The sequence below is a fragment of the Oenanthe melanoleuca genome, chromosome 7 (assembly GCF_029582105.1).
Source record: "Oenanthe melanoleuca isolate GR-GAL-2019-014 chromosome 7, OMel1.0, whole genome shotgun sequence".
Lineage (NCBI taxonomy): Eukaryota > Metazoa > Chordata > Aves > Passeriformes > Muscicapidae > Oenanthe > Oenanthe melanoleuca.
The window spans coordinates 27,593,873-27,606,363 of NC_079341.1; the positions used below are offsets into that span (position 1 = coordinate 27,593,873).

The 12,491-nt window shown below is 40.2% G+C and overlaps 1 protein-coding gene across 3 annotated transcripts in view; it reads left to right on the forward strand.

Moving 5' to 3' along the window:
- KALRN (kalirin RhoGEF kinase) overlaps nucleotides 1-12,491 on the forward strand; it is a 455,469-nt gene that overhangs the window by 267,119 nt on the left and 175,859 nt on the right. For all 3 annotated transcript variants that reach the window (XM_056495829.1, XM_056495830.1, XM_056495831.1), the window contains one exon: nucleotides 10,558-10,727. In XM_056495829.1, coding sequence (XP_056351804.1) covers nucleotides 10,558-10,727 — 170 coding nt within the window. The remainder of the gene's footprint in view (nucleotides 1-10,557; nucleotides 10,728-12,491) is intronic.

A 12,491-nucleotide genomic window follows, 5' to 3' on the forward strand; every position in this document is an offset into this window, starting at 1 on the left:
GTCTTTTTGCAAAGTTCAGCAATTAATTAATGTCATTTTTAAGGAGATCAAAAGTGAACAGGCTCTGGGTGCCTCTCTCCTATAAAGGTCCCCTTCAACCCAAACTATTCTATGATTCTGTGACTCCCTCCCCAGAGGGAGCTGTAGCATTGCTGGGACAGGAGCAGAGTCACAGGATACAGGAATCCACGTCCATCATAAGAAGTGAAAGCCATTGGGTTGGGCTGATAAAGTTGCTCAGTCTCCAAGAGTTCCTCAGAGTCTAAGGATGCTCAGGAGCTCTATGAGGGGAAGATTTTGTTTACTTACCCCTGTGTTAATTCACTCCTGTAAGGGCCAAACACTGATTTTTCTGGAGGTTCAGTAATTTTTGACTGTGTGCCGCCACCTGGCTCCTTCATTGACTTGTTTCTGCACTGGTGAAACCCACACAACTCAGTATCTTGGGGTTTTTTGCCAAAACTATTAAGGAAGTTGCTGCAGGTTTCCTCATGCAGGAAGCTATGGCCTAGATGCATTTTTTATCACAAATTCTCATTATTTCATGTTGTATTAATCTATTGAGACAAAACTGGTGAAAAGGTAAATTAAGTAGAAAGAATTTGTCTTACTAACACTGTATCTTTTTTTTGGAAATATTCTAAATATCTTCCTGCAATGAACATGTTTCTTCTGACAGTCTTCCTAGCACAGGTGAGTTGTGTTTCTGATGTGGTAATTCCCAGATGTGGATGAGTTCATTACTGTGAACTTCTCACTGCTTCACCTGTACTCTGCCCCCCTCTTCATCTCCACCTGCAACTGCTCGGGTTCCCACCACCTGAGAAACTTTTAACTGCTCCTTTTTTCCTCCTGTCAAAGAAATGTTTCCTTTTGTAGTCAGTCTTTCTGTATTTTCTTCAGGACATTAGGCAGTGTTGAATTAGGGAGTCATTAAAAGGTAGATATCCCCATGGGTAATGGAAGTTCAGAGTGGGTTTTTTATAGTATAGACTTGAATCACTACTTATTCCATGTGAAAGCATTAAAGAGGATCCCTTCTGCTAAACACTGGCTCACACAGTTGAAGGAATATAAAAAACACAGTCAATTAAGCAAAACAATAATTTTGATGGGTTTTTTTAAGTGACCTTATTGAACAATACATACAATAGGCTGGAATGAGGATTTTTTGGTGTGGTGATAACACTTCAGAGGCATAAATTGGAAGCAGACCTGTAAGTGATGGTTGGTGCCATAACTGTTGAGTAATGTAGGTGTCCTATTGCCATGCCTGTAAACAAGAATTTGTGTGTCCCACTGTCCTGCAGCATTCATCCTGCTTTTCTAGTTTGTAATCAATATTTTCATACACTTTTGGACCAAGGCACTTCTGATGGTGTAAGCAGAAACTTGGTACAGTGGGAATCAAATCCAATTATCTGTATGGCAAGGTAAAGTTATAAATTATTATCACTGGGATAAATGCATTCAACAGACTCATACCTGAATAATTTCTCTCAGGATTAAATGTAATTGAATTTAGGTTCTTTCTTCAAATCTGAATCAATTATTGTCAGGATTGTCAGATCTTGCACTTTTATCACAAATCTCATGGTAGTTGATGTTTTTCTGTGAACTTTCAGCTTTAGGTTCAAATGATGATAGAGGATTCTTGGCTGACATTTGATTTTGTTTAAAAGAAAATATTTTTTGAGCTTCCTGGAGAAGAGGTTGTAGATGTCATAAAATCACACCCTGAAGACTCAAACCCCTCAAGGAACATAAGAAAAACATCTTGCAATTCATTGTCTGAATCTTAATATTTTACTGTCTCACAGTTTTGTACTTAAGGTTCTGCAGTGTACTTTACATTTCCAAATATTTAAATGTAGATTGGAAAAAGCACTATGACCACTTCTATATCATTAAAGCCTTTTTAAAACCTCTTGCATAATTGATGACTTAGGTTGTGTTGCTTGTTGTATTGGTTGGTGATGCAGTTGATAACTCTAAGAATGAGAAGGAACTTCACTAAATTTAGATCCATTTATACTATATGTGCCTTAACTAAACTATATAACAGTTCTGCAATTGTTTCATACTTCTTTGGGGTATGAAAAGCCCCAAAAAGCATGTCTTACCACCTCTAGGTTTCTCATTTCTCAATGGGCCTCAGATTGCCAGTTCTGTGTTAAGTCCAGCATTTAAAAAAAGAGAGGCAGAGAACTGTGTTTTCAGATCATGTCCCTGTGCTTTGTTGTTCTTTAGAGGGTCAGAAATGCAGGAGGACGAGGTGCTCAGTGCAAGCACTTCCAGGTGGAACCTGCCATGTCTACCTGGCCCACGGAATGGGGGATGAGTATGCTCAAAAAATATTTAATGTTGAGAAAAAGGAACTGCCAGTTTCCTAACAGGTTACTATGAACATGTGCAAAGTGGAACTTGGCAGAGGTCTTCTGAGTGACCAAATTTGGGAAAATGTTCACATGAATGACATAATGTGTATTCTTGACATCAAGGCTAAGGCCTGCAAAATTTCAAATCCTTGCTTAAAAGCATGGAGGGTCTGGAGCATCTCATTTGAGCAGAAATAAAACTAACACAGGCAAAGTACCTTTTTTGTCTCTTCCTCTCATTCTGGCCCTTTTACCTCAAAATTCATCAAGTTCAGCCTTAGGCAGACACCTGGTATGGAAAGTTTCACTCTGAAAATCTTGTCCGATAAGGCCATGAGAAAGTGAGAGCTAAGTCCTGGGCCACTGAGTGTCAGACAGCTTCCTGTGTTATAACCTATATTATTTGTGGTCAGCAGGTCACCCTGGTCACCCCACAGACATCAGTGGGGTTACTCAGCTGGGTAATGGAGTGGGTCTGCCCTAGCAGTCAGGAATGGCAACAGTGTTTTATTGCAGGCACTGCTGACTTAATTCTGCTTGGTGACCAAGACCTGTGAAATTAAATTTTCTCTGCTTGAGTTGATGATTGTGATTAGGAGATTATTTCAGTGTAGATCACTAATTCTGACAGGGCTTGTTCTTCACTTTGAGGCAGAGCTGCTGGGATGCAGGGGGCAGAAAGCTCATGGGACTGAGGTCAGCTACTGTTGACTCCCACCAGAAGAGTTGGCAGAATGCATCAGAGTTAATCATGGAGCAAACATGACAGTGGTTCTGGGATGTATCCTGTAATCCTGTCACTCACTGTGAATTGACATAGGAATCAAAGTTAATGTTACTGAACTTAAAATTTTGTTGTTTGACTTTTACTGCTAATATTGACTTTCCAGAGCAATCGCCTGCTTGATAATAAAGATTTGTGAAGCAGGGGATATTCAGTTTAGCTACTCCACTTGCTGGCAACTTCTGGAAGTTCTGAAAAGGTCTTGTTCCCTGAACATGTGTTTGTCTAACACACTGCTCCTGTTCTGGACAGCACTTCTGTTCCTTTTCTCATATTATGTCCAGATTTAAAAAAAAAAATGAAAGCATAAAACATTAAAATGTCCCAAACTGTCTCACTGCACATAAAATATTCATTGAGTGGCCAATCCACACCCCAGCATTTTCAGTGTTAGAATGAAGCACTGCGTACCTTGTTCAAAAGCTAGAAATTTTGTCCTTCACTGGGATAATATTAACAGCTGAAATAGATGCACAAGGGCATGCAAAATGGAACTTTGAAAGTATTTGTCTCTCCTCTCACAGTAGGGCTGTGAAACATCAGGTTTATGTCTCCTATTAGTGTGACCATGATTTTTGCTGGGAGCTGAATCTGTACAGTGGGGGTGATAGGTGGATGGTTGGATTTAGTGATCTTAAAGGTCTTTTCCCACTTTAATGATTCTGTGATTCTGTGATTCTAAGTAAATGCTGGGTTTTTGTGTTGGCATGGTATTTTCAAGAAGTGCTCAGCTCCTAAATGTTCTCCTATTCCCACTAGAGGTGAATTGGCAGGCAGAAATTGGTGGTAGAAATGAACTGCCAGAGGTGCCCATACAGTAATGTGTGTGCTCTCCCTTGACTGGGTGGCAGATTCCTTGGAGAAGGCAGATCACCTCCCAGCTTATCATTCTCATAATTGTACCTGTGGAGAGGGCTCTGCTGGTATAAAAGCTGTTATTTTTGTGAGAGCTGTATCAAATTACACTCTGATCAATTACCATGAAGCAGCAAAATAAAATCAAATTCCCCTCCAACTGCAGAGGGCAGACTGTGGCCTGGACCAAATGACAACATTCACCAGCCACTAACTTTGGTGCTTTTTTTTTTTTTTTTTTGCAGAGCTAAATCTTGTATGTAAAGCTGTCAAAGGGGAACCAGGACAGCTGGGGTGGTACAGGGTGCCCTTCTTTCCTGTCCATTTGTTGCCCAGAAGCAAGTTTTTTTCATGAAGGATTAAGTAGCTGAGAAAGAAAAGAACTGTGCTATTCTGGCAGCACATCCCGCTCTTGAGCAGGGGAGTTTGAAGCACAGCCAGACCACTAGTGAATAAAATTCTGCCATCTGTGATGGCAAAAGATTGGTAAAAGAGACAGAATCAAAGTAATGAGAATTAAATGCTTGTAAATGCAGCCACAAACCAAATGTCAGGAAGTCAAACCTGTGCATGGAAGAGAAGCTCTTTCCATCCTTCCACTTTGTGCCAGCCAAAGGATTCCTGTAGACTTCAGTTAAGTTCATACTTTGTTATCCACATTTTTCAGGCTATTCACCAGCATTGTCACAGACCAGTGGCAGTACACCTTCAGTACATCTATGCACAGGAGTCTTTTTAACTAGTTGAAAATAGTGTCAATGGAGTGGCTGAAGTCAATGGATGCAACAAGACTGACTGGTTAAAGAAAAGTCATGCAGTTTTTCCAGTCCTTAGCAAGTTTCAGAATGATTCAGAATCGTCACAAATTATTTATTTCTGCAATTTCCAGGACATAGTGCACAAAGTTACACAAAAGGCTCAAAGCAGATCAGGGTAAGACTGTGAGTGACAGATAGCCAGTCCCTGGAAAAAGCACTGAGGAAAGAGGTGCTGCAGCTTCCATTTGAGAAATTATGTTTAGAACTAATTAACAATATACAGGATGCATTTCTTTTAGTAGATTTTGTATTTGTAGTGTGGGAGGCTTCTCCTACACCAATTGTTCTGTATCACACTGGTGTAAAACTGATTAAATCTTTCAATGTAGGAAGAACTTTTCTAAACCAGTATGATCAAGTGCAGAACATGATTATTACAGTTACTGAAGTTAATTACAACCAGATTCCTAATTACAAATAACATATTAAAATTATACTAGAAGACTAACATGTTTTTACAATCCATGATGCTGGCAGAAGAAGCATTGAACATGTACATTTGATTCTTCAGTTATAAATCAATTTTCTCTTCTAGATCAAATAGTCCCCGAATTACATTTACATGACCTTGGGCTGGGGATCTACACACTCCCTGATGTAAGCCTAGCTACCCAAATCATGTTTCCCTTGAGAGGAGATTATTTTGTGCTATAACAATCTGGTCCATGCAGGACTTGGAAAAAGCGTCAGATGTTTAGGCAGTACAAATCCTTTTGCCATAGGCAAGGTTACTAATTAAAAAGCCTGAGCCTACAGAAGCACCAGATGCAGCCCAAACAAGGATGAATGTCAAGAAATTGGCGAGGAAAAGGAAAAAAAGCAAGAAAGAGGTTAGGGAGAGATCAGATGGGTTTTTTCACAGAATGTTCCCTTTCCACTTGTCATTTCTTCCCAAGCAGTTTGGTGGTATCTGACAACATTGGGTCTTGCAGCAGGGAGTCTCATGAGTTGTGTCTTACCATGGAAGTCGTATATTGTGACATTTCATACGTAGTGTCTGGTCATATCCCATCCTGTCACCTTTTATTAGGTGTGCTGCCAGTATGTGACACTTTGCTTGACACACTGAGGTCACTCTGCAGCTCATCATTACAGAGCTTGTTTTCTGTGTTTGTGTTGACGTTTTCTTGAGTGCTTGACTGCGACTTCAGCCAATGCTGCTGAAATATGCTTCCAGTTTACAACAACCCTCAGGTCTTTCAACTGAAACAGGACTGGATGCATTCTAAGTGTGAATAAATATCAGCTGATGAAGGTTAATTGTGGTGTAAAGTTTTATATTCACCACCATGTTGGTGTGGGGACAATTTAATAAAGGCTGTGCGGTTAAGATGGATGCACAACAGCATTTAAACAGATTCCTTAACACAAGCGCAGACTGAAATTCTGCCATAAATTAACCTGAACTTGGTACCTGTGTGACTTCCTAGTGCACATCATGGTAAAGCTAAATATTGCCATAGAATTGGCTTGTATAAGCCTGGCATAGTAGCAGGGGGAAATAGGGCTGATGGACATCTGTCTCTGCAGCAAATCTGCTTGTGTGTTTTGGGTTTTTTTCTTCAGCCTGCTCTTGGTTTTCTGAACACTCACATTGCAATTCATGGAGTGTCAGCAGGGTCCCTGCATGTTCTGAATTCTGCATTCTTCTCTAGTCTTCACTGCTGTGGTGAATATTCTCTTCCTGAGTTGTCGTGAGCATCCTTTGGTGGCCTGCCCTGCAATACATGATGCTTCTCTGACATAGTAAAGGGGTAGAACATACACCTGGGGAAGTTGCTTGTTTCTATTAACATCCTTGTTTTGAAGACTAGCAAAAATGTTGTACAGCAGTAAATCTCCTGGATTGAACTGGTTCTTTGCACTGCTCCCATAACTCAGTGCTTTTAAACTGCTTTTGAGAGGATTATAACTCATCTCTGTCATTTACAAATAGCTGCATACAAGCATTGGGTGTTTAATAGTTATTTCAATCATGCAGGCAAGATTTTCTTAGTAATCTCTTTAGGTTTTAGATTTTGTTTAAAGTGTTTTCTTTTTCTAAGTCAAAAGCATTATTTTTTAGGTAACACAGGTGTCCTTCAGAACTCCAGTTAAATGGTCTCACTAAATACTTGAGCAAAATGAAGGGTATTACATCAGATGAAGTAGCTGGGAATAAAGAGCTGTATTGTCTCTTAGGTGGAGGGAAACTGCCTGTGTTTCGTATCCAAGAAAGATGCAAAAGTTCTCAAAACATATGAGGGGCACCAGATACTACCCCAAAAGAAAGGAGGGGTGTCATTCTTCTTTCCCACTGTCCTAGTAATCAAAGAATTAGTTTTCTTGTGTAAAACCTTGATAAATAAAGCTTCAGTTGTGGAGCTATTATGAACCCTCAGCATTAATATCTTAGAGATTTACCAGAGGCTTCTGGTAGCTAACAACTATAACATTTTTACATGTAGTTTGCAAGAATCAGGTTTGTGTCAGATCTCTGATAGACTTAATTCAGGTGCTACCACTAATGCATTGAGTTCTTCATATCCAATTAATCATACCAAAGCATAGATCAGTTGAAGAAAAAGCAGAACTTACTTTTATGATATTTCTGTATTGTTTTCTAGGATTCTGTATTGTTTGTTTAGTACCTGTTAAGTAATGTAATGCTGAGGTTATCTCCTTTTCTGGACACATGCATGAATGGCAAATGTAGTAGAAGTCACCACAGGTGGATGTGCAAAACCTCTAAATTTGGAATATCTGCAGGTATCTACATGTGCTCCCTGTATAGGATCAAATGGTACCTTGGTAATAGTTTGAAGTTTGTATGTAAATGGGACAAGTGCTCTCAAATTTTGTTCATGGTAAGAATAAAATAAGTCAATTTCTGCAGATATGAAATAAAAGTTGTGCTGTGCTATGTGTCAGATTTCAATGGGAATAGTTTCTTTGGTTTAAACTATCTAGCTTAGAGTAGGTCACAGCATGGACTGGAAATGCACAAGGTATCCAGTGATATGGGGCTTTAATAGTCAGGATTTTTTTTTTAATCAGTCAAATACTTGCACTGGAATGAAACATCACGTCCTAAGAGGGACTGATTTTCCTGAGCAGTGACAACCAGGATGTGATTTCTGTTTTGTGATTTACTGCTCTTCTGACTGTGATGTTGCAGTGACATGGAATTGGTTTTTTCATTGTTGTGGCATTCACAAGTGGGGCTTGGTAGCAATTTATTTCAGGTGCTATTAGTTCTAGCACATAACCTAGGAGGTTTTGTAATCAGGGTCCTATGGTGAATTTTTCCTGAAAGATCTTCCTAATCTTATTACTATTGACTGATTCTTTGTATTAGGGTTTTCCAGGGATTGGTTGAGTCTAAAGGATTAAAGGCCTCTGAGTCAAGGATGACCTAGATTCTGATAGATTTTATTATGCAAATCCTTACAGTCAGAGGTCATTAATGGAAACATCTGAAGCTAATGTGAGTTAATATATTTGAGTGCTCTCTGAAATTAAAAAGTGTTGCAGTTCCAGGTGAATACAATACAGTTTAAGTATTTTGAAACTGATTTAGAAGCCTACTCAAAAAGTGGAGTAAGGTCTTAAATGTCCAATGCTCCTTCTGAAAAGTTGGGTCTTGGAGACACTTTTGAGCACTAGATTTTCCTCTGAAGGTTGGAAACAACTTCCTTCTCTGCCCTAACTGGATAATTTCAAGAAAACAGCAGATTCCTAACAATGAACAAAATTCCCAATTTCACTTTCATTTTTCTAAAGAAAATTCCCTGAGCTTTTTTAAGTTGAAAAAGGCAGTAAGAACTGCAAGAAGCTAAAAAGCTACTGGCTTTCCCTCTCAAACAGAAAGAAGGATGATTTATACTCATAGCTATTTTTCTGTATTTACAAAGTGCTGTATTACTTGAAGATCTGATAAGCAGAAATAATGTTCCTGAACAACCAGGTCTTTTTCTGTTTTGGTCCAGCTGTCCCTACTCTTTGAGTAGGTGCAAGGATTGGATCAAAACCAGGAAGATTCTCAATATAATGTACATATAAAGGCACCAGTTCATTTTCCTTTATGGTAGCTTCCCAAAGTTCAGCACATGGACCTCAAACCCCAATTGAAAAAGCTCTCTATTTGGCTTGTGAAATATGTTTTCATTTTTTCACTTATTTCTCATGCCTATGCACTTACATTTGTTTCTTTGATTAATAGTTCCCCTTTTATACTACGCCTTTTTCCTAAGAATGTGAAAATATGTAAATATCCCAAGCAAAGACATTTTGTTTCAGGCCAGTAGCTGGGCAGGCCATTATGATTATAATATTTATGAATAAACAGAGGCATTTACCCAAAATATTCAAAGCTGACTCTGAAAAGCCTGCAAGTAAGGCATATGTTCTAATACTTGTTTTTGTAAGTCTCTCAAGTGAGGAGTCAGTAGCAGAGGTGGGAACAGAGCAAAAGGCACTGGGCTCTCCCTTTTCTGGTATCATGAGTGTTATGGTACAGCTTCTAATTTTGATGATTTTGATTTGGACTAGGGTAATATCCGTGAAGTAGTGTGTGTATAGTGACTGCCCTTAGGTGTGGGCCCTGGTAATGAGAAGCTTTGGCAGCTGGAGCTTTAGAGATCCCCATCCTCCTGTCGTTCAATGTGGACGTGCAGAATTCACAGTCTCAGAGGAAATGCTGTAGGATGGGGATCAGTGCAACTGGCTTTGAACACAAACATTTTCACCAGCTCTTTGCCACCCACTCACAATGTCCCCCTGTGCTTCACGTCCCCCCAAGGTCGCTGTGGGACAAGGCTGTGCATCCCTGGGCCAGCCCAGCGGCTGCGTGCTCGCCCGGAGCTTCCAGCAGAAAGTGGGTTAACGGGGCAGGCGTGGCACAGACAGGTCTCTGGTGCAATCATTAAGGTTTGCTGGCAGGCTGCCAGCTCGGCTGGTGCAGTTTTACACTCACTTTTCAGCAGAGGCTTAAAGGGGAAACCTCTGCTGGCTTTAAGCCTTTTCAGCCAGAGGCTGCCGGGGCATTCCTGCCCCTGCCCAGACCTCTGCCGAACAGCTGGCTGGAAATTCTCTGCTAAGCACTTGCAATGATTTGTGGCTGTGATTGTGGCTTTAAAACTGGTAGTCAAAATTAATGGATCTGCATGGGGTTGATTGGTGATATTGCTGTCTCCTACGTTTGGATTTTCCCAGAGTTAAAATGCAGAGTCTGAGTGCATTTTGAGGAGGGGGTTGAAGTGCTGGAAGCAAAAAGAAACCCCAAAACCTCGACCCCTGGGAAGGCATAGCTGAGCAGGTACAGCTAGACTTCAGTCAGTACCATGCACACATACCAAAGATTGTAGGTCTGTCCTGCAACAGGCTTCAGCTGCATGTAAAATTAATAACAGCTCACAGTGCTCAGCTCCTGAAAGGGTTAGGTTATGACAGCTGTAGGAGATTTTAATTTGTTACTTGTTAATCAGAATAAAATAATTGGTTATTGTTGTATAATAAACTAAAATTGAGGGTTTTTTTGAAAACTACATGAAATTATATTAATCTTATTTTCTTGCTTTAAATGGAATCAATAACAAATGTATCTTTTTGTATTTACAAATTTTAGGTCAGTTTTCCTGTGAAATATGCAGCCTGAGTTAATGCCTATTGATCTGGAATTAGAGAGCAAAAGGGTTAAATCTCAATCCCTCTCTGATTTATATTTCCCTCCCCTTCTTGCCAGCTGTGGACATGGATGGAAGATCTGCAGAAGGAGCTCTTAGAGGATGTCTGTGCTGACTCTGTGGATGCAGTTCAGGAGCTTATCAAGCAGTTTCAGCAGCAGCAAACAGCCACCCTGGATGCCACCCTCAATGTTATTAAAGAAGGGGAAGATCTAATCCAGCAGCTCAGGTAAGCATCCACCTGGGGCACAGGTGTTGAGAAATCTGATGCATGCTGTGCTTTAGGGGTGCCTAAATAGGGAGCTGCAAGCTAGGATCAACTGGGAGACTTTGCTAATTCTTTGCTTATTTATAATTCTTCAGATCCTTTGAGTATTTTATTGAAATTACAAGGAATGATTTGTGTGGACTGATTAGAGTAGTCTGTGGATCAGCATTGGTTTCCTGTTTGACTGAGATTATTTATAGGCACTGGGAAGTGAATGGAACCAAATGTGTTTGAAGTGAATATTTTTAGTTGGTATTTATAGAAGATTGTTAAATGGTTGTGAACTGAGGCTTCATGATTTATATGGTTATTCCTGATGTAGGGTAAGTGTATTCCTCTTAATAAAATGCACACGTGTCTAACAGCCTTCACTGTTTCATTTTGCATGCAGCACCCTTCTATTTATCTTTGTGTATGTGGGGTTTATTCATAGTGTCACAGAGGCTCTTTTACTGCTGGGTCTTCTACTAGCACTCTGAATTAAACCAGCTCATTTTTGCCTAATTTAAAATACATGGAGAGACTAGCCCCAAGAACTGGGGAGGGGGAGATGTTGGGGTTTTTTGTTGGGGTTTTGATGGTTTCATTTTTTTTCTTTCTCAGTCTAGAATTATTGTTAAATGAATATTTGCAGAGTAAGTTTATACAGAAATTGTAATTGTGAAATCTCTCTCGTTTGTTGTTACAGTGGTCTTCTGTGCCTGTAGCTTTGTTGACAGCAGTGAAGTTTTCCTGTCTTTTAGGGATGTTACTGGGCACTGAACCAAGTCAAATACATCACTTATTATTTAGATCTTTGTATTGTTACAGGTTGCCCTTATGCACATGCACATAGTGTGCATGTTCTGTATACATTATGATATGCAAATATCCCAGGTTTTATGCATTTCACCAGCCAGTCCAAGAGAGAGACATCATCCTCCTCACCCTCAGCTTTCCTTATCTGATGCTTTTACTTCCCACCTGAGATGTGCAGAAAGTCATGAGCCATGACAGGAACCTGTCAGGAAAAGCCCAAGTTGCTTTAGAATAGAATGGACAATAAGAGCCCTGGTGGAGCTCTGCCCTTAAAAGCCCTCCTGGAGTCCTTAAGTATTTTACTACTGCCATATGCTGAGCTTTCCTCTAAGCTTTTTCCTGTCATCCTGGATGCAGACTTTTCTCTGCTGGGTCAGAAAAAAAAAATAATGAGAGATTTGAAAGGACTGCTCTAGGTTTTGATTGTCATTCAGCCCTGGGCAGCCACACCAGAGAGCACACAGGGGAGGGCATGGGACTGGAGTTGTGGTATTTCTGCAAAGAAACTGTTTGCAAAGTTTAGGGCATTAAAAAAAAAAAAAAAAGGCAGTAAAATTGTGGGCTGAAATTTCTTTGTTATTCTTCCCAACTATTGGAATGGCATCCCTTTAATGTGAACACCCATGGAGCCTGAAAGGGACCCTGTACCATCAGGTGGAGTGTGGAGTGGTTGTGGGTTTGCAGAAAGTGTCAATATTCACAAAGTCCTGATTCTGGTTGTGGGATTGGCCTGAAGGATTTTTGCCTGCACCTGAGTCAGAAGGGAAGTGTGGAGAGTGGCCAGGGTAACATCTGGAGCTGAGAAGTCAGTGGAGCATGGGGAAGTCATGAACTGCAAGGTGATATGTGAGACTTCAGCTTTTTCTTAACGTGAACATAGTCAATTCTTAGCTTCAGTCTTGGAAAAGTGACAGTGGTCTTAGCTTT